The sequence below is a fragment of the Charadrius vociferus genome, unplaced genomic scaffold (assembly GCF_000708025.1).
Source record: "Charadrius vociferus isolate BGI_N301 unplaced genomic scaffold, ASM70802v2 scaffold253, whole genome shotgun sequence".
Taxonomy (NCBI): domain Eukaryota; kingdom Metazoa; phylum Chordata; class Aves; order Charadriiformes; family Charadriidae; genus Charadrius; species Charadrius vociferus.
Genome location: NW_009647826.1, coordinates 212,405 through 237,629, shown reverse-complemented (window position 1 = coordinate 237,629; position 25,225 = coordinate 212,405). Strand labels below are relative to the sequence as shown.

General features: G+C 37.9%; 1 protein-coding gene across 1 annotated transcript; it reads right to left on the bottom strand.

The window, feature by feature from the left end:
* On the bottom strand, positions 1 to 25,225 carry SUGT1 (SGT1, suppressor of G2 allele of SKP1 (S. cerevisiae)). The gene is made up of 11 exons (XM_009882438.1): positions 25,111 to 25,225; positions 24,350 to 24,419; positions 23,937 to 24,007; positions 17,139 to 17,192; positions 15,162 to 15,178; positions 14,021 to 14,046; positions 13,302 to 13,398; positions 12,129 to 12,236; positions 2,219 to 2,309; positions 1,188 to 1,369; positions 1 to 542 (listed from the first exon to the last, which is right to left on the bottom strand). The coding sequence occupies exons 1-11, from the start codon at positions 25,223 to 25,225 to the stop codon at positions 441 to 443; spliced, it is 933 nt and encodes a 310-aa protein (XP_009880740.1). The 3' UTR covers positions 1 to 440.

Here is a 25,225-nt window from a genome sequence, read left to right as displayed (position 1 = left end):
AAAGTTATATTTACAGTTTTATTTAGCAGAGTTAAAGAGCAAACAATTTTAACACTGTTGTTGAAAAGTGTTTTGACCCAAAGTTGCCAAGATCTAATAAGTTACCGAACAGAAATATCGGGCGTAAGGCAATAATCCTGACCAGCCCATTAGAGATCACCCCATCCCCAAAGAGCAGAGCTGATAAAGGCGGTAGAAAATTTAGGCTGTGATTTACTCGATTTCCAAAAATCAGACAGAGATGATGAAAATAGGGTTCCACTCTTGAGTATATCTTTAACATCTGCAGATGAAGGAATTTCTAAAGCACGCAAAATGCAAAGACAATTCCCGTTTCCAAGGGAACATTCAGTGCTTTGAATCCAAGAATGCTATGTCCATACACAGTGGTCAGTACATGACTATGGCAACACATAGATGGTAAAAGATTAAAAATAGGATTAGAATTTTTTCCATTCCATGTCATCAGGAGGATTTACTTCTACCTTCCTTTTACCAACATCAGACCAGTTGGTGCTCAGAACTGTGCCTCCAGACTCCATCTGCAATATGAGAGAAAGCTTGTTTAGTTTGCTGGAGGATTTCTAGCAACATAAAGGCCACATTTCTTATAGCAGACTAATAAATTCTGAGGAAAGGTGAAGAATTTAGCTTAGTGTAGAAACAAGTTACACAGGAATTCTGTGTATATATAGAATCACATTCAACAGAGCCATCATTCAATAATCTTCAGCCCAACAATACTTTGATCAGTACTGGACACAATGAGATGTTACTTCATTAACAAGAAGCTTTTAAAAGGTCAGTCAGGTTCTCGCATATGAGGGCTACAAATAAAAGGAACTAGATATAAACAGTTAAAAGGAATTCGATCCTTTCACTCATGGCAACTCTTCCAAGTTCTAGATGAGCCAAAAACTGCATTTCCTTTGATAACACTGATTGAAACAAAGAGACCATTGACAAAGCACAAGGTTCACTGAGGCACAAGCTTGGACTTAAAGAGTCACACTTGTCAGTGTACAACATCGTAGCTTTCAGCAAGACTCCTTATACCAGTATCTCTAACAGAATCACTGCCATTCATTACAGGTCCAAGCTAGAGGCTTCCCAGTTCACGCAAAGCTTAGTAAACTGTGTCAGCGTGCAGTTACACATTTCTTCAGAGAAAAAGAGGGAAGACTTACAAACGATTTGTTCATGGCACGTTTCACTTCATCTGTACCATCTGAATAAATTTGCTGGAAGAGTTTATTTAAAGCAGCATCTCCTTCTAACTTCTCATTCTTCTCCTCTTCTTTGATTTCACCTACCAGTTTGTCCCAGTTCCTCGTATAGTGAGAGGATGATGGATATAAGTGCTGAGTATCTGAAAACAGAAGCGTTAGTTAACTAAGCATTTTCTCACAACTTTTAGAGCAGCAGATAACACATAGATATATATGTGTCTGATGAATCAGAGACAACAATGAAACATGAATCTGAAAATGCAAATGGAGTCTTCCCTACTGATATAAGCATTGCAGTAACAAAAATAAAGGAAACTAAGAAATGCTAGAGACTACATTCAGCAGCTGCAAAGTTTACTTTTAAGCAAACAGTTACATAATTTAGTTATCCAACAACAAAGTGTTGGATAACAGCAACACAAATAATTAAACTCAAACCAAGGCAGAAGATATTGGCTGACAATAAGGAAAAAAAAAAGCTGGCACCCTAGAGCCATAGGAAAATTTGAGCTAAATTTAAAAAAATATCTGAAATCAATAAATCAGGAAATTCAAATTCTCTCAAAGATAGAGTGTTAATCTGTCTTGAAAAACTGCTAAAGTATTACTTTTCAAGAGAGATGGAATAGTGGAGTAAATAATAATTAATTTAAGCAACACTAGAGGGATAACAATGCATAGAACTGCAAAACAGTGACCAGAACAGATAGCCAAACAGATAAGCCCTGAGGAATTAATGACAAGCATATATCTTTAACAATCCATCAGATTAATGGAAGTTAAGACTAAATTTAATACCTAAGTCTTAGTAATGCCCTGCAGACAACTTCTGTCAATTCTTGGCAGTAAAAACAAGACTATTAAGCTTTTTATTGCAAATATGAAGCTGTGATTTTGTTAACAATATTTAACACAAAAATTATTATTAATAACTGCAAATAACTTAATACAAATAAACAATGTAATACCTAATAGTTCAGAGAACAAACCTGGTGTAAATTGCTTTAACTTAGGAGAATCTCCCTGCCCCTCCAGCTTCTCCCATCTTACAGCCTCTGGCTTCTTCATTTTTATCTCAACCTACAAAACACAAGACAAAGAACAAATTAATCCAGATGGCAGAGTTCTGCCAAATAGGGTTGAATTAGTTGGATCCTGTACCAGTAAGAAAATAAATTTGCTTTTAGAAACACAGTCTTTAATATGAAGCCTGTATTTTAACAAAATTTACCTACCTTACAATATGAGGTTACGTGACTTCAAGTCACGTATCAACTACACTCTTACGTGCTCTTGTATCAGACTTCTACCCTTTTGTTTTGTACCACTTACCTTCTTTTGCTTACTATTCACTTGATTCTTTTTGTAAATTATGGTATCCCAGAAGCAATGATCAGTCCCAAAGTCTCCACACTGCCAGGCACCAAGGTACTATCTTCTTCAAGAATACAATTCTTGCTAGTCAGGTCTAATAATTAAATAGTACTTTTGAAGGAATGTAAAATCCAACTTTATCTAGGTTTACGTTCCATTCACCAAAAAATTTCATGTTTGATGTGTAGTGCATAAACCAGAGAAACACCCTGGGACTACGCAGATCTTCCCACTGGAGAAGCTTAGAAGCTGTATTCATTTGGTTCAATGAACACACACCACTATGGAGAAAACTGCCTAGTATTCATTGACAAAACTGGCAATTAAAAATGGATATGGTTGCAATTATCATAGGAGAAACAAAATTAAGTGAAGTATGTCATGCCCTATTCACAACTACACATAATCCTGTTAGACAACCATATTGAAATGTTTTTTCGTAATTAACCTTATCCTTCGGTTGCAGGATTACAAAGTTGCAAAACAATGTCTGCAAAACAAGGACTGTCTAATGTCACTCCAAACAACAAACTCACTTAAGAAAATGTCACAAAGTTCATACGATGCTATTAATTAACTGAAATCAGTGCTTGCTAAACTTCAGCAGCTCCTTATTTGGGAACAGCTCAGCAGAAGCCAGTTCTTAGTTCTACCTAAAGCCACTATAACCTGGGGATCCCTGCAGACCCAAGAACAAAGGCACCACTGTAACAGCTAACCCTAGAGATTCTAACAGCAAGCTCCTTGCACAGCATCATGTTGATCTGAAATTCGAACTTTATTTAATCCATTCTTCAAATCAGTCACTGGTAAGCAATATCCTGAGCTACCTTATAAAAATAAAGAAATGGGCTCATTTAAGTTTCAAAGCTTCTGTGTTTGCAATTGTGCTGCATTTTAAGAATTGGAGTATTCAATTATGATTGCTTCTTTCTATATTTTTTTCCCCTGGGGAAGCTATCATTTCCCTAGACAAGTTTAAATACTTATTTTCCACCACTAACTTGTACTAACTGAGAACAACAAAAAGTTTAAGAAATGAGGCATGGAATGCCCTTCAAGGCAGGGGAGAGTTTCAGTTAAGTTTCTAAGTCCAACACCCACACACATTTGACCTCCCACTCCCTGCGTCTGTTGGATTTCTAATGTTTTTAACAACTTTACAAGACATAAATTAAGCATCAGGGTATCAGTTTTTAAAATAGTGGAAGTCACAGAACCAAAAATAATCAAATAAAAATAAAATACTGTACTACTCTAGTTGCTCAACCTACTGTCCCTAAAGAAGGCCTGTACTCCAGAGTTTAACATTGCAATCTGTAAGGATGCAGACATTTCTGTTGAAACTATGCAGAAAAAGCATTCAACCTGTGGCAATGATTAGTTTTCAGTACAACTAAAGAAGTCAGCAAAGGTTCCTTCACTGGACTCTTCTAAAAACACTTTGGAAATTACAACTGTAAAGTCCATTTTTGAACACCTACACTCATAAATCTAATGCTCTGCAACTAGCTTAAGGAAGCTAAACTATTTGTATATCTACATATAAGACAAACACGTAGTCCCACGAGTGCCAAGACTAGCACAGTTGGGTTTTTTTTTTTCCAATGGATTTGGATCTCATGAGTCAAACATATAAGTTAATTAGCCACTTACAAAGACACTAATTAGTTACAAGTGAAACGTGAGTATTAATTTAAAACAACTTGTCTCTCCTCTGCTTCCTATATCACTCTTCTCAACCTGAGGAAACTTTATTATCAATTCAGTTGCACATTTAAGTTGAGGAGGCTTTAACTCTAAGATTTTATACTCTGCTTGTTAGTGCATTCCTCCATATGATCTATTAAAAAACAACAACAACAAAGAGAGTAAATGCTTGATACTGAGACTGCTCAGCCCTCTAACTCTTCAGTTTCTCTTCTGTTTGTTTCTTCCTTCACCATCTCCTCTTACCCTCACACTTTAGGCTTTCCAAATACAGACTATTTCATCCACACCAAGAATGACCTCTAATGCAATATAATGCTCGATGTGAGCTACTAGACATGGACTTTTTTCTCCTCAGAATACAACCCTCCTCAAAGACCTTTGGCTATTCAGAGTACTCTGCCCACGCATAACAAGATGAAAAAAAAAGGAAGATCTTTACTTTTGCTGCTCCACTAATCCCCCTCTCCTTTTTTAATCTGCTAGTCCTTACATCTTCTTCTCTCAAACTGTCCCTACACTGGTACTACATGACAAAAATCCCTAAGCAAAAGGAAATGCTACAAACTAATTCCCAGTGTAAGATGCAGATTTCTTAAATCTAAACCTTTTCAACCCTGCCAAGCTAGAAGTATAGACAGCTGAAAAATTGAGACAGAATGTGTTTATGACATGATTAAACCTCTACCTCATCTACTCCATCCACTTCAACTGAAGTTACTCATTAGGCAAAGTGGCAGGCAGGAGCAGAACTAGGGAAACCATTAGCTGTATACCATTATACAACCATATTTTCCAAAAATATAAAGCTATAAAATATTGCTTGTGAAGGCACATACTTCTTCAACTTGAGAGCTTTATTTGATCTAAGGAGAAACAACTTTGCGAGTCCCAATTATGTGCACAACTGGCAATAAATGGATTTTAATGAACATCTTAAAGCAGATACTGATAGCTATCACACAGACAAGTAACATATCAGTATGGATATTTGTGTCGTATCTAACACATAAGTACTGTTAGCTTTTTCCTCTCGTTTGAAAAAAAAAATCAGTACTCAGGCAAGAGAAATACATCAACACTTTGCCAACTACTTTGATTTAACATTTATATTTCATAAAACGTATGCCTGTGTGCCTCATGCCTACTTTAGAAGAAAAGACAGGAAAATTTCACTGCAAATTAAATGCTTTGCATGCCACTTAAGGACAAGTCTAATTCCTCAGCCTCTCCTTGTAGCTCATGCCATGCAGCCACCTGACCATCTCAGTAGCCCTCCACTAGGACTTGCTCCACATTAGTGCCTTTCTTGCATTGGGAAGCCTCAAACTGGACACAGTAATCCAGATGCCTGAAAAGTTCCAACGCAGAAATAATCCACTTTCTGTTGTAATTTTTCAGTTTCTGGTATTTTGGGCTCCAAGCGAGCAAAGCAAAAAAGAAAAGAAACATGGAATTTCAACAGAGTAATTCATGTACTACTTGTTTAAAACACTGAGAGAAATCTAGCCCTCTGAGAAGAGGGTCGAATGGGGGATTCACCGTCTAGAAGAAACACCATTCACGGTGAAAGGATACAGAGAAGTTTCTACTCACATAATTTTCTAGTCACAAAGGTAATCAATTTTTTTAAAACCTATCAGAGATTTAGAAAAGTTTGTTTGCAGCTTAATCCAAGCGCTATAGATCAGAAAAGATGCCACAGTTATGCTCAGAAGCTATTCTAAATTATTTCGTTGGTAGTATAAGCACACAAAACCCCCTTCCTTTAAGATGACTGGCATAGAAGAGCATTTAATCTAGTTTTAAGAAATAATTTCTCCTCTTAGCTACAGATAAACAAAACGCGAGTTAGCCAACATTAATTTTCTAGGTAGAAGCTTACTGTTAAAAAGTCTAAACCTTTGATGAACTACATTTCACTTGAACTTACATTCTGGGACAGACATTGGCAGTTAAACTGAGAAACATTAAAAAGGGAAAGAACTTTTATCTTCCTCCCTAAAGAAGATTCTGGTATACACTGACAAATTACAAGATTTTTTTTCTAATTTCTATTTTGTTTTATGTTTTACAGTCCATGCTAAGGGAAAGTTCACTTACCACTGGCAAATTTGCGTCAAGCTCTGATCAGATGGATGAAGGAAGTCAGAACTGGGAAAGCTTAAGCAGTAGTTCAGCCATTAATTTTAAGATGCATCAAAAAATACCCCTTTAAATTGTGATGTTTTGCTATATCAAAGACACAAAAATGAGAATTCAGGGTTTCCAGTCACCTACTTGGTTATTTACTGAATACTGACTGCTTGTCAGAGTTGTAAATTTTGAGTTGTAATTCTGCAATCATTTCATGTATTTTGTAATCTAAATTTAAGGGTAGGACAAAATAGCACTATCTCCTAAACATGTATGACCTATTTAAACTTACCTCTAAGATCACATGCACATACAGTTTTGGTATCCTAGTTATTCAAAGATCTTTTATACATTGCTTATATTCTGAATTCCAAGGTCTTTGGTCCATAACTTTAAACAAAATATACCCAGATGAAAATAACTGTACAGTGTTATCACAAATAAATGAACATTAACATTTTTATTTTGTAGCGAATATATTGTAACAGAAAGGATTCAGCATGCACCTTTCAGTTTCTTTGCCAGTTATGTTCCATGGAGAACTGAGTGCAAAAAGGTCAAAGTTTCCACCTCACTGATATTACATAGCAACTACTTGTTATAATTTTGAATTTTAGAGACTGAGCTAGCAATACAGATCATTTTGGTATTGTAAAGTTCTTTCTCACTTCATCCTCAATGTAAACCACCGCTATTCCAATAGTTCTTAAATCCATCTTCTCTTAAGACAGAGAAAAACCCTCATGCATAGTTTATGTATTTATAGAATGCATGGGCACTGACTTTTATGCTTGTTTAAAATATAGTTCTCACAGTATTTAAACGTTTAAATCTGCCCCACATCCATCTGCATTCATAAAGAAGAAGAAAAAAAAAAATCAAACTTATTTTGAGCCAAATAAGCATCATGCCAATCATTGGGAAGGTTTCTTTATGGACTAGCCAGGAAATTGCTCCAACGAGCCCTGCCTAAGAGATGCAAGAAATTTCAGAAAAGTATCCAACTCATATCTTAAAAATCAGTTTATAATTTACAGAAAACATTCAAGAATATATACGGGAGATATGAATCTGCATGAAAGCCTCACAAAGAAAACAAGTACATGAGAGCAGGGAAGTCTGCATTCAAGTGTCTGCAAGCAATTTAATGAAAATATCCAAAACGATAAAGTATCTTTTACGGATCAGATTGCAATGGTAAGAACCAACTTTAGTTAAAATAAATATGTTCCTCTGTTTATCTACTTGTGTACATTTGCCTCTGAATGGAGACTCTGACAACAGTCCAAGAGTGCGTGAAACAGTTTCACTCTTTGCTTCTTCCTGGAGTTTGCAAGGCAAAATGCTGGTCTGAGGAAAAGAAACATTCCACTGATGCACACTACCATATTCTTGGCATGAAGCTGCTGAGAGCGTGCTTCTACCTCAGACATCTCTATTCAGTAAAAAATGTCAACTGTAAAAGAGGCTGAGTATTTCTAACACCTCCCTGTTTGCAGCACAACTTTACCCCAGAACTGTCCTTGAATTAGAGATCAAAAGAAACCACTTTTTACCACTTTTTCAAATGGCTCTCAATTGCTGCAAGTCATTGCTTGCAAAAAGCCCAAACCACAGTAATTGTCCCCAGACTATCTGTAGATGCAAGAAGGCAGGGGAAGAAAAAGAGAAAGCACTAGCTCAAGTTTCCTTCAAGTTCATAAGCACATGTGCTAAAAGCACATACTCATCCTCACGCTCCTCTTCTAGGTCTAAGGAGAACAAAAACCTGAGCATCACCTAGAACACAACAGAAGACCTAGAGAAACTGCTCACGTTACACAAGTTTCCAACAGAACATAACAGAACATTCCCCTGTAATCCCAAATACACTGACTGACAGACTGAACAAAAGAGGGAAAAGCAAGCACGGCTGATTGTGCACAAAGAACTGTTTCAGAACATTAGAAATCCTTACACTATTTGTGCATTTCTACCTTCCTATCATATTTTCTGGACAGAGACAGATCAGATAGTTTTGTCTTAAACATATTCAGCCATTCATTTTAAGTTTTTATGCCTTTTTCCTTTTATGGAGGGAGCACGATGGTATTATACACCCTGAGATACAGGATAACTGTGCTCAGGCAACTTCCTAAGAGCAAACTTGCTCCAGCCTTTACATTTTGGCTCCCTCTTCTGGAAAGAAGCAAAAAACCCAAGTAGCACCACTAAAGTGTACCTTCCTCCTGTTAAAACAGTTTTCAGTGTGGCACAGTTTTTCCCCTACTTCACCTGACACCTGAACACAACTGGGGATGATCACCAAAATAAACAAAATCCTACCTATTGTGTACAAAGTCACACTACATACAAAGACCAGATCAGCTTCCATATGTAAGACACAAATTTCAAATTTATATGGTGCTTTTTGGAGCTGCTGTTACTTTTTGCTTGATCAGACTGCTACCATCAGACATGTTTGACAGATGAGGAGTATAACCAGTAACGTCAATTGATCTAGTTATGATCTATCAACTATGCTGTTCACGTACAAGAAAAAAAAATGCTATGTATATATAGCAATTCCCTCAAGAGAAGGACTCAATACAGTTGTATTCAGCATTTTCTTGCATGAACATTAAGTTGAGGCCTTACATCATCAGAATTATATGCTGAACAACACAGGGTAACTCTAAGTAACCTGTGACTAAATGTGAACAGGAACCATAATCAAATCAAAGCTGAACTTGCAAGTAGTGTTATCTATTAAATACCAAATTTTGAATCAGGTAAAAAAATGGCTCCAAGCCTCGCAGTCATACATACAACCACTATTAAAGGCAGTCTGTATCATCTGTAAAACTGTTGACAATTAGAGAATACACAATACCAGAATGCATAAAGAAGGAGATGAATAGTTTATCTCAAAACCAGCCTTCACCCACACATTATGCTGTTCTTGAGGTGGACTCAAGTGTTTTACCTCTTCTAGCTCACAGCTTGAAGTCAAAATTCTGCAGATTATGAACACTAATTTACTTCTGCCTCTACAGAAACCATTCAAACACTTCCAAACATCTATCTATGCTACCTCGGTACCATTTGCTAGTTCTGTTCTTTTCCAGAGACTTTGTATCTCAGAGCTAGACACAGCATGGATTTATTGGAAGGTATAATTTCTATTTCATTGCTAGGAAACAAACAATTCTTAAGGTATCAATTGCATTTTTCACTACTGTTAACGTTCCCTGAAAGAACCAATCCCAGAGGCTGTAAGGCCTGTCTGCTCTTTGCAGTTATTTTAGAATTTGTAATTCTGCAAATACAATTAAGGCTGTTTTCTCCTCCTGAATTTGCATCTTTACCTTTACTTCTTTGCATTTTTCAAGTGATGTTGAATTTCAGGCAGTATTGGGTTAATTCCTCCCCAGCTTCTCTTAGTTACCAAAACACACAAGATTGTTCTACTATCCGCCAGTTCTGTTGTTTCATCCTCTATCCATGGAATTTGTTTTATGAAGGTCATAGGAAACCTGAACTATCAACCACATAACCTGCCCATACATTCCACTGTTTCCCCATATATTTCCTCATATAATTAGAAAAGAAAGACCAGACTCTTCATTGCCCAGTGGAGACTGCTAATGGCAATCTAATGAAGGATGCTAACAGCAATGTGGCTCACATGTTCAAAGCAGCAATACAAAATAAAGCAGTGTGAACACATGCAGCTATTCTCATCTGAAATTATTAATCCACAGGAGCAGATTTGTTCCTATCCCATGAAAACACAATTTCTTTAGGAGTGCGTAGTAAAAAATTCATATAATTGGGAAGACAATGAGATTACATCTTTCTTTCCAAGTCCTTACAAAAGTCCTACAAAACAATTTGTAAAGGGTTTGAGAAGTTCTAAGTAATATGATAGTTTACTCAAAGTAATAACTGTATATTTTCCAAACCGCTTATAAGAATAAAGTATATACACAAAACCGTTGAAAAGAAACCTGAATTTCTAGTATTCAAACTCTAAGGCTGCACTATTTCTTTAAAGTGCTTAATGTTTTTCAAAGTAAAATATTCTAAACCTTTAAAGAAGACTTTGCATGCTTAATGTAGACCTGCTTTTAAAAGTTCTTCTTCAGCCAGACTCCATCTGCTGGTCAGAACCAGAATTAGCTGGGGCTTCATTGAAATTGTATTCCTTCACTATGCTTTCACAGATGTCCTTATGGTGTTCTTTTCTGCAAGAAGAACATGTTGAAGCACTGACTTCTGCTGTTAGAACACCTCCTGTGTTCCCTCTTATCCCGTTTTGTCTCAAAAATATTCTTTCACAATTATATAGGAACAGTAACATTTGGAAACAAATGCAAAATATTTACAATTCAGACACTGCCTGAACATAATTAAAGCTTTCACAGCACTTTAGAAAACAGGCTCCAGACTACTACAGATATTCCAGACATTAACCCAGGCTAGAGATGGCAGCATAGAAAGACAAAGTCAAGTTCAACAGTGCTCAGTAGCATGCAGATGCTTCATAAAAGTAACAGTAAACATCAAGACAAGTGAGAAGTATAACATAAGCTAGAAGAGAATATTAAGTTAACAGGACCTCGCAGTTACTCCTCTTAACAAGGTCCATGCCCATGCCACTCAAATTTATATAAATACTCATGGACTAGCACATTTTCTACATACTTTGAGCACTCTGCTTATCTCCCACAGCGTAAGAGCTCATGTGACTTAATCACATAACCTGTCCAGCTTCCTGAGTGCAAGGAGTGGAAAAATGAGACAAACTTTCTATGGCAATCCTCTCCTGTCATCTTGAAGTCCCTCTTGCCTGAAATGATCCAAGAACTATTATAGGTACCTTTCTGAGAAGGGAACAGGTAAAATGGAACACAACAACACAAAAGAATTTCCAAAAGCTCTGCAGAGCCACTGTTGAAATACAAGGAAAGAATCAACAATACATTCCTGCATCAGAGATTCGGGCTTGACTCTATGGACGAAGCATATACCTGTCTACGTGTTATACCAACAATATATGCTATGCCAGACCACAGCCAGTTTCTTATTTTTCTATACCTGTAATGTAGAAGAAACAAAATGCTGAGACCAAAGCATTCTTTTTCACACCATGCAATCTTCAAGTGTCTCCAAGCAAGTACTATTTCCAGGAACAGCACAGAATACACCTTCTTGAAAACCCACGAACAGCTAACTGTATGGCTAACCTTTACCAGCAAGAAAAGATCATGAAAGGGTAAAGAATTATTTCAACACTGAAATCATGAAAGTCTGACTTTTATTTCTTGGGCACACAAAGACAACAATGCTTCAGAAGGCCGCATTGGCTCCTAAAAGTTTAGTAAAAAGGTGTTCATATTTTCCAAATACCTGAATTGTAAGAGTGAAGACCACAGTCTTCTTTCTACAGCAATAAGTATAAACATCCTCAACATAACTGTCATTTGCACTTCAGTAAGCACCATCATATTACTATTTCTGATATTTGCAAAGTTTAGAAAGCCTCCCACTGGCTGAAAGGCACCTTGAAGAAAGAAAAAGCTGTTCTATATGAAAAGCAAGGTATTGTGACTGTTGCAGAGAGACAAGACAATAGAGCAGAAGCGTTTTCAACATCAGGAACAGTCAAAGAAATAATTTACACTTTAAGAAGCTTACCTTTGTTGAAAGCACTTTAAATGTACTTTGCTCTGGCACTATAGAATGAAGAAGAACAAGCTTTAAGTTGTAGTCTTCGCCTGATGGAAGTCTCACTGATGCATTCATCTGTTAACAGTTGAAAACACGTCTCTGGTCATCTTTGAGAGCAGCTTTCCATTTCCAAGTAAAGGATTGTCATTTGGCACCAAGATTAAGTGATTAAATTAATGACCCTTCACTAGGGCACTTAAAGCATCAGGTGTCAGAATTTCAGACGATGCCATTACATTACTGCATTATTGAATAAGGTGTTTCTAAAGTACACTAGAAAATGAACAGGAGATTTCAATTCTTAGCCAGCAAGCACTCAAAAAGCCTATTATCTTGTCAGCTTGATCTGCATTCTTTGGGGAAAGAATTATATGGCAAATGAAATCTCAACACATTAATAATGGAACATGAAAACAATTCACAACTTCCCTTCTAATACACGCAAACTCCATGGCAAGTGCTTACACAATTTTAACAATCTAAAGCAGATAGTAATAATCAATTACTTCTGGTAGTTCGTGAAGTAGCAACTTAGTTGGGAATAAGAACTTAACCCTTCAATATTCTCAGGTAAATTAAACACGAACATCATCAGTACCGCATACAGTATTACAATAAAGAGATTACTGCATTTCCTTGAAATATATATTTTGCTGCTGTTAACAATTTTAGTAATGCCAAAACCAAGAAAAACCCACCCACCAACATTCATTCTTTTTTTATAATTGTCCTATTTCTATTCTATGCCCTATATTTCAATTTCTATAATTGACCTATTTTCAGAATACCTTGCTTCTGTCCGTTCCCACTCCAGATGCACACATACTCAAACTAAGTCCAGATCACTTCTTCCCCTACTCCTCTCAACACAGAGGCAGCCAAAAAACATGTTCCCTTTGCAGCATACACACCACACTACTGCTTGTGTATAAATTCTATGGACCCTGATGTGACAATAGATCCCAGTTTACTTGATTGGGCTTATACACATCTACAGCATAACTGTACATAAAAAAAAAGCTCAGACAGAAGACCTCTTGTGCCATTTTTTTCATATTATTGCGGCAGATAACGTTCATTGGTTTAATTATTACATCTTAGGGAATCTAGGGACGTGTATCAATAACCAACACAACTCACCTCTTTCTCCGAGAACTGCACACTGACAGCATCCTTCTGTGCATTCTTGATCATTATAGTCACAATTACTTGAGATTCTGTTTGGTACCAGTCATATCTTAAAAAAAAAAAAAGAAAAAAAAAAGAGAAAGAGAGGGGAAAAACTGATTGCAAACAGATGTAGAAAAGAATACCAAAAGCTGGAAAAGTACATTGCGTAGTTTAATGGGGGAGAGAAGACATACAAAATTAGTTTCCTTCCCCTTCCTCTAACAGAACAGTTGCAGAACGGACAAGATAAGTAGTTAAAGAATAAAGAATCATTTTTAATCAAGAAGCATATCAAAACTAGGTCACTTTCTTAACCAATTCATAATATTGTTCGCCTTCTATAAATTAAATGGCACTTAATGGCACTTTTTAGTTCACGATGTTAAAAGCATCTCAAAAACATGACCTATACTAGGCACAATGGGCCAGTCTTTGAATCAAGCTCAGCATGAGAATTCAAACCAGAAGCCAGAATGCTTACTCCATTCCCCACTATCCCAGTGAGGCATATCCTGAAAGTACAATTCAGTCTGAACAGAAGGGACAACATTGTTTGAGAAACATTTCACTTAGACTGCCATGTTCTAAAGTTACGGAAAAAGAATTACTTTACTTCTCCAATCCCCAAGTCAAAGAACAGTTATATGGCAATTATTTTAATTCTCACAGTAAAGCTAAAGTCAACTTACTTGATCTTTTGTGGCAGAGGTTGCTGCTGTGTATTCTAGTTGAAGCATATTCCATTGGAAAGAAAATTACACCAGTATAAGTGAAAACATACCATGAAGTACTTTCCAAAGACACAAATAACTTTCATACTGATTGCTCCCCTTTTCTTGATTTACGTATGTGCACAATCTTACAGGTGAAGCTCTTCACTGTTCTTCTAGTCATTTATGCCAGCTTAAGAATTAAAAAGTTTCCATTTACATTGAATATGTCTGTCTGTAACTCAGAATATACTGGTCAGATTTTATAAATAGCAGCATGTTCAGCTTCAACTCATTTTCTTCCTGGGTAAGTATACCTGAAAGACCCACAGTGGCTATGTTGTTAATCTAAAAGTCATGAAGGAAACCTAAGATAGATCTGAGAACTTAGGGTGTAATTTTTAAACATAAAGACTTTTAACTGTAGGATTTGGCTTTACATACACCCACCATGTTTTCTGTACACTTTTCTCCTCTATCCAATTCATAAAATTTAAAAAATGGAAGTAACAATGAAAGAGGGAACAGAACATCCAATGCAAACACCCATTTTTGTCTCAAAAAAAAGAGGGGGTCAATTTCAACATTTCTTCTGAAGATTTCCAAAAAAAAAGGAAACTGAAACCTGAACATATTACAGCAGAAAAAACAAAAAAAGAGGGGGTCAATTTCAACATTACTTTTTTATTGGAAATGTTCAGAAGAAAACTGAAACCTGAACATGTTAGAGCAGAAAAAATCCGCACAAACCACCCCCAAGTTACTGGAAAACAAGGTTACTTTCTAGCAGTCACAAGCAAGTTAGTATTGACAAGATGAGCTGGTGAACTTGCAGAGTTAGGTCACAGACTACAAGCAAAAAAGTTAAAGTTTACTTTAATGAGTGCACACTTGCCAGATTTATATGACATTCCTAAGAGTTTTCAGGGCTCAAATTTTGCAACCTTGGTCTCACATAAAAGAACATGTTTAGAAGAAAAGTTAAATCCTTCAGAACCGCACGCAATAGAAAAGATTATTTTTAAAGCCTGAAAGTTGTAAAAAAACACTAAAGTCCGAAAGTACGCCCCAGCTTAACAAAGAAATCAAAACTGTAAATGTATTCAGGAAAACATCTTACCGCTTCTGTCTGTGATGCTGCAGAAAGAAAGAAAAGTTGCACTTTTAGAAAAAGACATTAAACTTACATGGCATAGAGTTATTCTAGCTTTCCTCAGTTACTGCAGCCATTCTGTATTTATTCCAGTCTCAACAGCAGAAGAGTTAAAAACACGTCAGTTCTACCTCTAGTATTTTGCTTTTAGGACAACCTACTTTTTCATTAGACTTCAATCAGCAACTTGTGCAAAGAAACAACCATAATGTAAAGCATGTTCTGATTAACAGAAGGAACAAACTTTCCACTACTTTCCCTTGCTTATCAGAAACCTATACAGACCTTTTTTAATGAAAGCAACATCACAGCAAACAAAAGTTTTAAAAATCCCTTCCTGCGAATTTATACTAGGTTTATCATCCACCCATGGGAACAGCACAAAGTTCTCATCAAATCTGTATCTTATGCTAGGCCAATGCAGCTGGGGAATCAGATGGAAACCTGGCAGAGAAATTCACTTATATGGCCTTAACAATACCTGGAGCTAAACTATAGCTCAGTATTTCCTCTTCTAAATATTTTTTCCTAAAACATTTCAGATTAAATATGTTTGAAAAGAAACAAACTTTCCCTTTGCTTCTTTATAAGGCGTACTGCTAAAAAGACATAAAGATTATTTTTACATGGAGTCACATGGAAAAAGATGAGGGTAATGGGTACAAATTACTCCTGTGGAAATTTTGATCGGATACAAAAGGAACATTTTTCACAATGAGAACAACCAGCCATTGGAATAATCTCCCCAGGGAAGTGGTGGCTTCCCCAACATTGGGCATTTTTAAAATTCAGCTGGACAGGGTGCTGGGCCATCTTGTCTAGACCATGCTTTTGCCATGAAAGGTTGGACCACATCATCCTTGAGGTCCCTTCCAACCTGGTATTCTATGATTATTTTTCTTCTGGAGTATCAGAGAATTAAGATAATGGCTCAAAAAAAAGAAAAGATAGGGATGAATATTCAAGATTAAACAGGACAACTGAGTTGAAACAGACAAAACACTGCAAAAAGTAATTATGACATTAGAGAAAAATATCTATTATAACCTCTTTCCTTGAAAGGGCAAAGAAAGTTGTCACCCAAGATAACTCTTTGCAAATAAGACCATGCACACCAATCACTTATCTCATTTCTCCAAATAAAAATAAACCTAGCAAAAATGTATCATGAAGCAGAAATTTGTTCATTCCGATACAACACAGAAGGGTTCTCCTCTATTGGGTTTTCAGTCAACAGGTTGACATGAACTTGTATTATTTCTACTGCCCCATTCTCCAGCGTGCACCACAAAAAGAGAGGGAAGTCACAGCAGGTGAAGGAAAAAACCCAATGATTGTGTTGCACCTCATTAAAATCCACAGGCAGTTTAAGCACGGTGGATGAGCTCACTGTCCGGGGTGTCAGTTTGTAGGAAGGTATAAAAGGAAACTATACTCACACTCACTGACTACCACAGGTAAGACACCAGAGCAGCAATTAGCACCTGACTAAGGCACTCTCTACATGCAATCGGAGTAAAATCCCTGGATTTCCACATCTCTTTACAACTTTATGGTTTCCAAGACTTGAAAACTGATTTTGATGCTGGTTTTGGAAGGCAAGTTGATAAATGTTTCCACAGTTAAAATTAGCTAGCAGTTGTATATGAAAGTGAGTTAAACTTAATTATGATTGTCTGAACTTTAAGTAGCTACTCCTCTGTAACAGCTAATTATTACATTAAAAACCCAGTATTTGTGTTCCTCTAAACCTGAGGTATGGAAGTGTTCAGTATGTGTACTCAGAGAAAGAAAAGACAGGGAAAAGTTACTTTTTTTTTTTTTTAAACAAAAATTTCTTCTGTTCTAAGTAAGAGATAAGCTGTAAATCTTTGAAAAACATGACACAGCTGCAAAGCACAGGGCATATCAAATCCCTTACCAAGTAAATGTGTTTTTTCTTACCGTTTAGTGTTTCTTCACATCTTTTAATCCAAATAGCGAAGGTATCATCTACATCTAGAAGACATCAAACACAGTCACATTAAAACTCTTCAAGCACTACATGTATTGCATAAAGAACAATTTCTCACAATTGCCAATTGGAACAAATTCACCCCAAATTTGTACCAATTTACTAAAAAATAGTATTACTTCCTAGTATCTTCTTGTAACCTCTGTCATTCCAGTTAAGCTTTAAGTATTTTTATACAACTCTACTATTTAACTCTGTTACATTTAATTAACTCCAAATTAATTTGTAGGACACTAGATTTTGTTTGAACTGACCCAAATACAATATTGCTTTCCAGGCTGCTCAACCTCTATATAACTGTTTGGAAAGAAAGAAGTACAGTTTTACACATTTTTCCATTATTCTTAACATTATTTTTTCAAACACTCAGTCACATGCTTTCTCTCTAGAGAAACATCAGAAGAGACAGTCTGTTCTTAGGACAAAGTTGCACACTTTTTCACAAACACCAAGTATTTTCTCCTGGTGGTTTTACACAAAATCTACAAACACATCTGAAGTTTCAGGGATGTTAGGAATACGTAGGTGCCAATTCCACTCTATGAATCAAAATCACAGAAAAGTTTAGTAAGAGCTTGATATTCTAGGAAGCAAGCTCCCCAGACAGAAGTTAATTCACTGGAAAATAGCTCAAAAGGTAGTGGTGTAACAACAGAGTAATCATTTTATTTCAACAAATTCCCAGAAAAATCTTTCACAGTCAGGAAAATAAAGTGCCAATGTTACTGACCAACTACGAGGAATAGTTAAACTTTTTATCTTTTTACAGTAGAGAGAACTCACGCTGAGGGAGTTCATGAAGTCAACTACCCAGCAGAGGGCTTGAAGAGGCTTGAAAGAAAGAAGAGTTCCCAGCAGACATGCATATAACACCAAGTGTGACTCCACTGCAGTTAGGCAAAGTATTCACCCCAACCCCTTCAAATATAAAACGTACATCAAGTTTAAGGTGTGCCTTAGGTCTTTAAATTGCTATTCCACTCCTCAAGCCACTTCCTCTTCCCTCTTCTTCCGCCATCCCCACCAGTAATCTTAAAAATGATCTAAATTTTAAGCTACACAACATTTATGTAACCTCTCAGTTGCTGTTAGGAAAAGATAAAAATTCAAATAATATGGCTGTCTTGACTGCAGTCTTTTCTATAACCCTAGCAAATCCTGGAAAGAAGATTCCTAATTTCAGATGGAGTTAACTGTCAAAGGGTTCTGTTTGGCTATCCGAGGGCTGTCTTCAATCACCTAATGTACACTTAAGGTATTCAAGATGACTGACAGCAGACTGTGCTCAGAAGTACCTGGGGAAAGGAAGTGAGGCAAAGGACCTAAGATGCTACAAAGAAAGTTCTGATTAGATAATGAAAATTCTTCACTAAAAGAGGGGTCAAACACTGGAGCAGGTTGCCCAAAGAAACTGTAGAATCTTCGGCCGTGGAGATACTTGGAAAGCAACAGTAGAAAGATCTGAGCAAACACATGCAAGTTCAAAGTTAATACTGCCTTTGGCCAGGGCATGCAATTAGATGAGCTCCAGAGCTTCCCTGCCACATAAATTAATCTATAATTTTAAAACTTAGCACCCATACCCTAAAAAGATTTCCTAGTTTTGCAGCTGGGAACAAAGTATATTAATCAAAAGGGAAATTAAATGAAGTAGGTTCAGAAGTCTAAGCAAAGTGAAACTATTCAGAAAACCTAACTGGGTCTTCACTTACTCATCATCTACTAACTCTTAGAATAAAAGAAAAGCACCTACTAAGACGTTTCTTTAAAAAGTTGACACACTGCACATTTACTAAATTCATTAGGTAGTCACAGCAAAAAAAACCCAAGAAAATTTGAGTATAATTACCCTAAATCCATATAACACCCCGAAGAGTAACAGATCACACTGCTTTTTCAACCTAAGGCAAATTAATGAACTCAAAAAATCCACATGCGTCTAGTTTCATGGTTGAGTGAAAGAAATCTTGCTTCCTAATGTTATTTTACAAAATGAAGAAACACTGCACATTCAACTATTCATCACGTAAAGCTCTATTTAGATATCACTGTAGGTGGGTAATGGGAAGCTTGCTGTAGTACCCTGGGCCTGTCAGTCCTACCAGTAATGAGCACAAGTAGGAAGCTCATCGTTGTTAGCATTCCAAATTAAGATTTAAAACAGACCTTAAATCAGCAAGGAACAGAAACGTGTACCGGTGTACTTCTGCCCCCTTGTGTGGCAAAGAAACCAGTCTTGCCAGCAAAGAATTCCCGACAACAGCAATTCTCTCTGAGGCAGGAAGAGCTAAAGTCTTCTCTCTTTATCACCTGCTTAGCCGTATGTGGCAAATTTTCCCTCTGCGCTTTGTTCATTTTGCACTAGCTGCATTTAACTGGAAGTTAATTGTTCTGCCAAAATGCTTATGCTCACAATTGTTTTCACCTGGGATCCATCAAACATTCAACAGAAATGCAAAGGCAAGTTCTGTTTCTGACATAAAGTTGCCAACAAATTAGGTAATATATGTAAGAGAATCAACTAAAAATCTGTATTTTTAAAAAGACCTTCGGGAGACTCCTTGTCTCACAGCGGGTCACAGAATTTTGTAATGAGATACGGGAAGCACAGCGGAAGCTATCTTCAGATGACTGAATAATCAGGAAGGACTGGGAAGCTTCAGAAATGCTTCAACTGGGTAAGCAGCAAAACAATGGCAAATTACATTCAAACAGGTAGAAGTCAAGCAATTCAACACAGGACAAGGTTGTGCTGTATTTCAGGGATTCTGAATCAGCTAAGAGGGTCTTGGTATTCACCGACTTACGGAGAAAGATACCTGCAGCTCTGTGTGCTATTGCACCCTACAACATAAGTAGGATGTGAGCTTAAACAGAATGAAAAAAAAAAAGCGATGCTCTGGCCTGAGGACATTTTTTGTATAATCTGTATTTTGAACAACTCCAACTGACGAGCTAGAAAGGTGACAAAATTCATGCATGTGAAAAGCCTCAAACTGATAGTGGTTGCTTGGGGTGGGGCAAGAACATGAAAAAATATAGATTAACCATTAAATTACATTCAGGAGTGAGGAGATGTATGAAAAGTTACCTATCAAGTAAGGAAAGCTACAGAAGGCACTGGAAGGAATCACATCCTTTCACAGGAAGATACTAAATAGAGAACTTGGCTGGACTGCAAAGACACATTTGCCTTTCTAGCGTACAAACTAGCGGAGGCTACCTAGTTATCCAAACTACTAAAACTGAAAGAACTTTAGGAAATTTCTTACATACTAACTCCTATTCCAGAGCAGCCTAAGCAGACAACTAACAGTCGCTGCAATTCCACCACATTCCTCTCCCACCACCATCACCCCAACACTGCTCTGCCAACTTCACTTCTGCTGTCTTCAGCGCTCAGACCCTTCATTGCTCTATTTCAACACATTAATCCAGGGGGAAAACTACTTTTAAAAGAGTAGTTTCCTACAGACTTAATGCATTGAAAGAGGAGGATAAACAAGTACAAGAGTAGGAGGGAGCACAATCACTTGGCAGCAAGCACATAAATTAGCTTACACTCCCATGAAACTCAAGTTTTAGATCAGAGAAGCAGATCGCTTATTTGGGGAAGGCAAAGTAATTACATTTTTGCTAAACTTTCAGGTCCCAGCCACTGTTACAGATAAGACAACATACTAGAAAGATCTGAGACCACGACAACGCTTATCAGATTAGTGCACTCTGCTCTGTGTAACCTTCCAAGGTGCTTTTCTTACCATGTTGTTCTGGGGAGAGAGGGGAAGGGCAAGGGGAAGGGCAAGGGCTGGGGCAAGGGCTGGGGCAAGGGCTGGGGCAAGGGCTGGGGCAAGGGATTTAAAATGGGGGATAAGAGTGAAAAGAAAGAAACCAGAATCATCTTTAGGGCAGCGAGAAGGACGCACAATAAGCCCGCTAGCCTGGACTTCAGGAGAGCAGACTTTGGCCCCTTCAGGGATCTGCTTGGTAGAGTATCATGGGATAAAGCCCTGAATGGAAGGGGGGGCCCAATAAAGCTGGTTAATATTCAAGGATCACCTCCTCCAAGCTCTGGAGCAGTGCATCCCAACAAAGAGGAAGTCAGGCAAAACCACCAGGAGGCCTGCATGGATGAAAAAGGAGCTCTTGGACACGCTGGAACACAAAAAGGAATCCTACAGAGGGTGGAAGCAAGACAGGCAGCCTGGGAGAAATACAGAGATATTGTCTAAGCAGCCAGGGATCAGGTCAGGAAAACTAAAGCCCAGATAGAATTAAATCTGGCCAGGGATGTCAGGGACAACAAGAAAAGCTTCTACAGGTACATCAGTGATAAAAGGAAGACTAGGGTAAACATGGGCCCACTCAGGAAGGAAACAGGGACCTGGTTACCCAGGGTACAGAAAAGGCTGAGGCACTCGACTTTCTTTGCCTCAGTCTTCACCAGCAAGTTCTCTAGCCATACTGCCCAAGTCACAGAAGGCAAAGGCAGGGACTGAGAGAATGAGGTACACCCACCAGGTGGTACCAGGTTTGAGACCATCTGAGGAACGTGAAGGTGCACAAATCCAGAGGACTTGATGAGATACATCCCCAGGTCCAAGGAAACTGGCAGATCAAGTCGCTAAGCCACTATCCATCATATTTGAGAAGGCACGGCAGGCCAGTGAAGGTCCTCCTGACTGCAAAAGGGGAAACACAATCCCCATTTTTAAAGGGAAAAAAGGAAGATCCAGGGAACTACAGGCCAGTCAGTTTCACCTGTGCGCCCAGCAAGATCATGGAACACATCCTCCTGGAAACTATGCCAAGGCACATAGAATGCAAGGAAGTGACCGGTGACAGCCAACATGGCTTCACTAAAGGGAAATCCTTTCCGACAAATCTGATGGCCTTCTATGATGGGGTTACAGCATTGGTGGATAAGGGAAGAGCAAATGACATTATCTACCTGGATTTGTGCAAAGCATTTGACATTGTCCCGTACGACATCCTTGTCTCTAAACTGGAGAGACATGGATTTGATGGATGGGCCACTCGGTGGATAAGGAATTGGCTGGATGGTCACACTCCAAAAGAGCTGCGGTCAATGGCTCAATATCCAAGTGGAGACCAGTAAAGAGTATCATTCCTCAGGGGTTGGTATTGGGACTGGTACTGTTTAACATCTTCGTTGGTGACATGGACACTGGGACTGAGCGCACCCTCAGCAAGTCTGCTGATGACACCAAGCTGTATGGTCGACACGCTGGAGGGAAGAGATCCCATTCAGAGGGACCTGGACAGGCTTGAGATATGGGCCCGTGCAAACCTCATGAAGTTCAACAAGGCCAAGTGCGAGGTCCTGCAGCTGGGTCGGAGCAATCCCAAGCACAAATACAGGCTGAGTGGAGAATGGATTGAGAATTGCCCTGAGGAAAAGGACTTGGGGGTGTTGGTTGATGAGAAGCTCAACATGACCCAACAATGTGCACTTGCAGCCCAGAAAGCCAACTGCATCAAAAGAAGCGTGGCCAGAAAGTCAAGTGAGGTGATTCTGCTCCTCTGCTCTGGTGAGACCCCCACCTGCAGTACTGCGTCCAGCTCTGGGGTCCCCAAGGACATGGACATGTTGGAGCTAGTCCAGAGGAGGGCCACAAAGATGATCAGAGGGCTGGAGCACCTCCGCTATGAGGAGAGGCTGAGAGAGTTGGGGTTGTTCAGCCTGGAGAAGAGAAGGCTCCAGGGAGACCTTATAGCAGCCTTCCAGTACTTAAAGGGAGCCTACAGGAAAGATGGGAAGGGACTCTTTATCAGGGAGTGTAGTGATAGGACAAGGGGTAATGGCTTTAAACTGGAAGAGGGTAGATTTAGAATAGGTATTAGGAAGAAATTTTTTACTGTCAGGGTAGTGAGATACTGGAACAGGTTGCTCAGAGAAACTGTGGGTGCCCCATCCCTGGAAGTGTTCAAGGCCAGGCTGGATGGGACTTTGAGTAACCTGGTCTAGTGGAAGCTTTCCATGCCCATGGCAGCATGGTTGGAATTAGATCATCTTTAGGGTCCCTTCCAACACAAACCATTCTATGATCTTGCAATTGCTTTGTTGCATGCTTCCCCATGTCTTCTATCAAAGCCTTCTGTATTGATCTACTTCTTTCCTGCTTTCAGAAGAAGGTAAGATTTAAAAAAAAAATTCTAACTCTCTTCAAACTAAAACATGTGTGAGTCCAGCTGGGAGGCCAACAGTTTAAAAAGAGAGAGAGATAATAACTATGCCTCTGTAATTAAGTGATACCTAATGTGAGATAAAAATCAATTTTGTCAGTTTGAACACCCATGAAGGTGCATGTTCTTTCCGAAGACCAGTCTATCAAATGGTTTAACAACCAAGAAATTCCAGCTACATGTAAGGAGCCTTTTCTACTCAGAAACTTTTCAACTTGACATTGCCACCATTAATTTGTGACCTCCAGGAAGTAGGGGTACACCCCCCCTTTTATAAAGAGAAAAATAAATTCATATACCACTTGCTAATAGTTTTGATACGCATTTTTAAGCAGTTTTACTCTTTAATGCAGTGATTGCAAAAACCTTCCCCAAAGCCATGCATCTCAAATCAGGCACCTAATTCATTAGCCTTCTAAAGAAAAGAAAGCCTTGATCTTTACTTTCAGCTAAGACATTAGAAAAAGGTTTCTTCTCATTAGCAATGAAGTACTGCACACACAAGAAATTTTAATACTTACTGTCCAACCTCTGTCCCTCTCTGAAAGACTCTAAAGCAGATGCATAGTTTTTGATATGATATTCACCTAACCTGACATGAATAAAGGAAACACAAGGAAACAATAATTACTTTTCAAGCTAATTGACATTCTGAAGATCACAAAATCCTTATTTTACACACTATATTCGTTAAAATTACACATGTAAGAATTTAAATCGCCATAAAGGTGTGTTTTTGAAAAGGCCAGGATGTCAAGATAATCACCCCAAACTAAATCATTTCTTAAAACCACAGCTTTATTATGGATGAGTTACAAGCAGTATGGCACTAAATTTATTCATTCATGGTGTTGCAAAAAGCTCGTATAGAGCAATACTAGTATTGCCCTACAGATTATCACAGTATTCCCAAAGCACAATGTATGATACATACCCTTTTCTAAGGAGTGCTACAGCATTATTGGGGTTGAGTTCTAGGGACTTCTTTGCATCTGCAACTGCATCTGTTGGAAGTCAGTTTAAAGGTGAGGAACATAATAATACATTACAAAAAGCAGTGAACTGTGAGACTTTTAGTAGTGAAATTTTGTAAGGTGTACTATGTTAGCTTTCTTAGGCTGCACACAAATCACGCAGTTTGAATTAAATCTAGCCACAACTGCTGTGGATGAACCCTTCATTCAGCTACAGAGTTCTGCTTAAGATGAAGCATGACTTAGTCAAATCCTCTACTTAGATCTGAAGTGTGAACTTGTTTGTTTGTTTTTTACTGGAAATTAAAAATAGACCAAATCTTAAGTTATTCAGTTAATCTTTTTTCCCAGGTATTATTCAGTTATCACATTCCTAGCATGACAGGATTCAGTCTCTACCAAAAACATAAGGATGGAAGATGCTTACAACATAAAGCTTAAAATCTGCTTAAGAAGTCTATTTCAAAAAAAGCTGCCAAGATAATACTAGGCTAAAATCAAATGGAAAGCTGGGACTGCAGAGTACTCCATTCATTGCAATTTTTGCAGAAACAAAACAGTCAAGGAAAACTATAAAATTACACTCTAACTTTAGAATCAACATATTAAGTTACAGATAACACTTTCTGTTATATTTGGTTGCAGACTGAAGGCATCTTCTGTAAAGAATGTGTCATAATACACTTGTAAGAGGATTCTCAGTGTTGTCTGAAGATGTTACCAGCATATTTCTGTAGAAGAATATGAGCATAAGCTCGTTGACAATAATATTCAGCATCATCCGGATTCTTCTCCAAAGCTGTTGTCAGTTCCTGTAAAGACACACAGAAAAACAT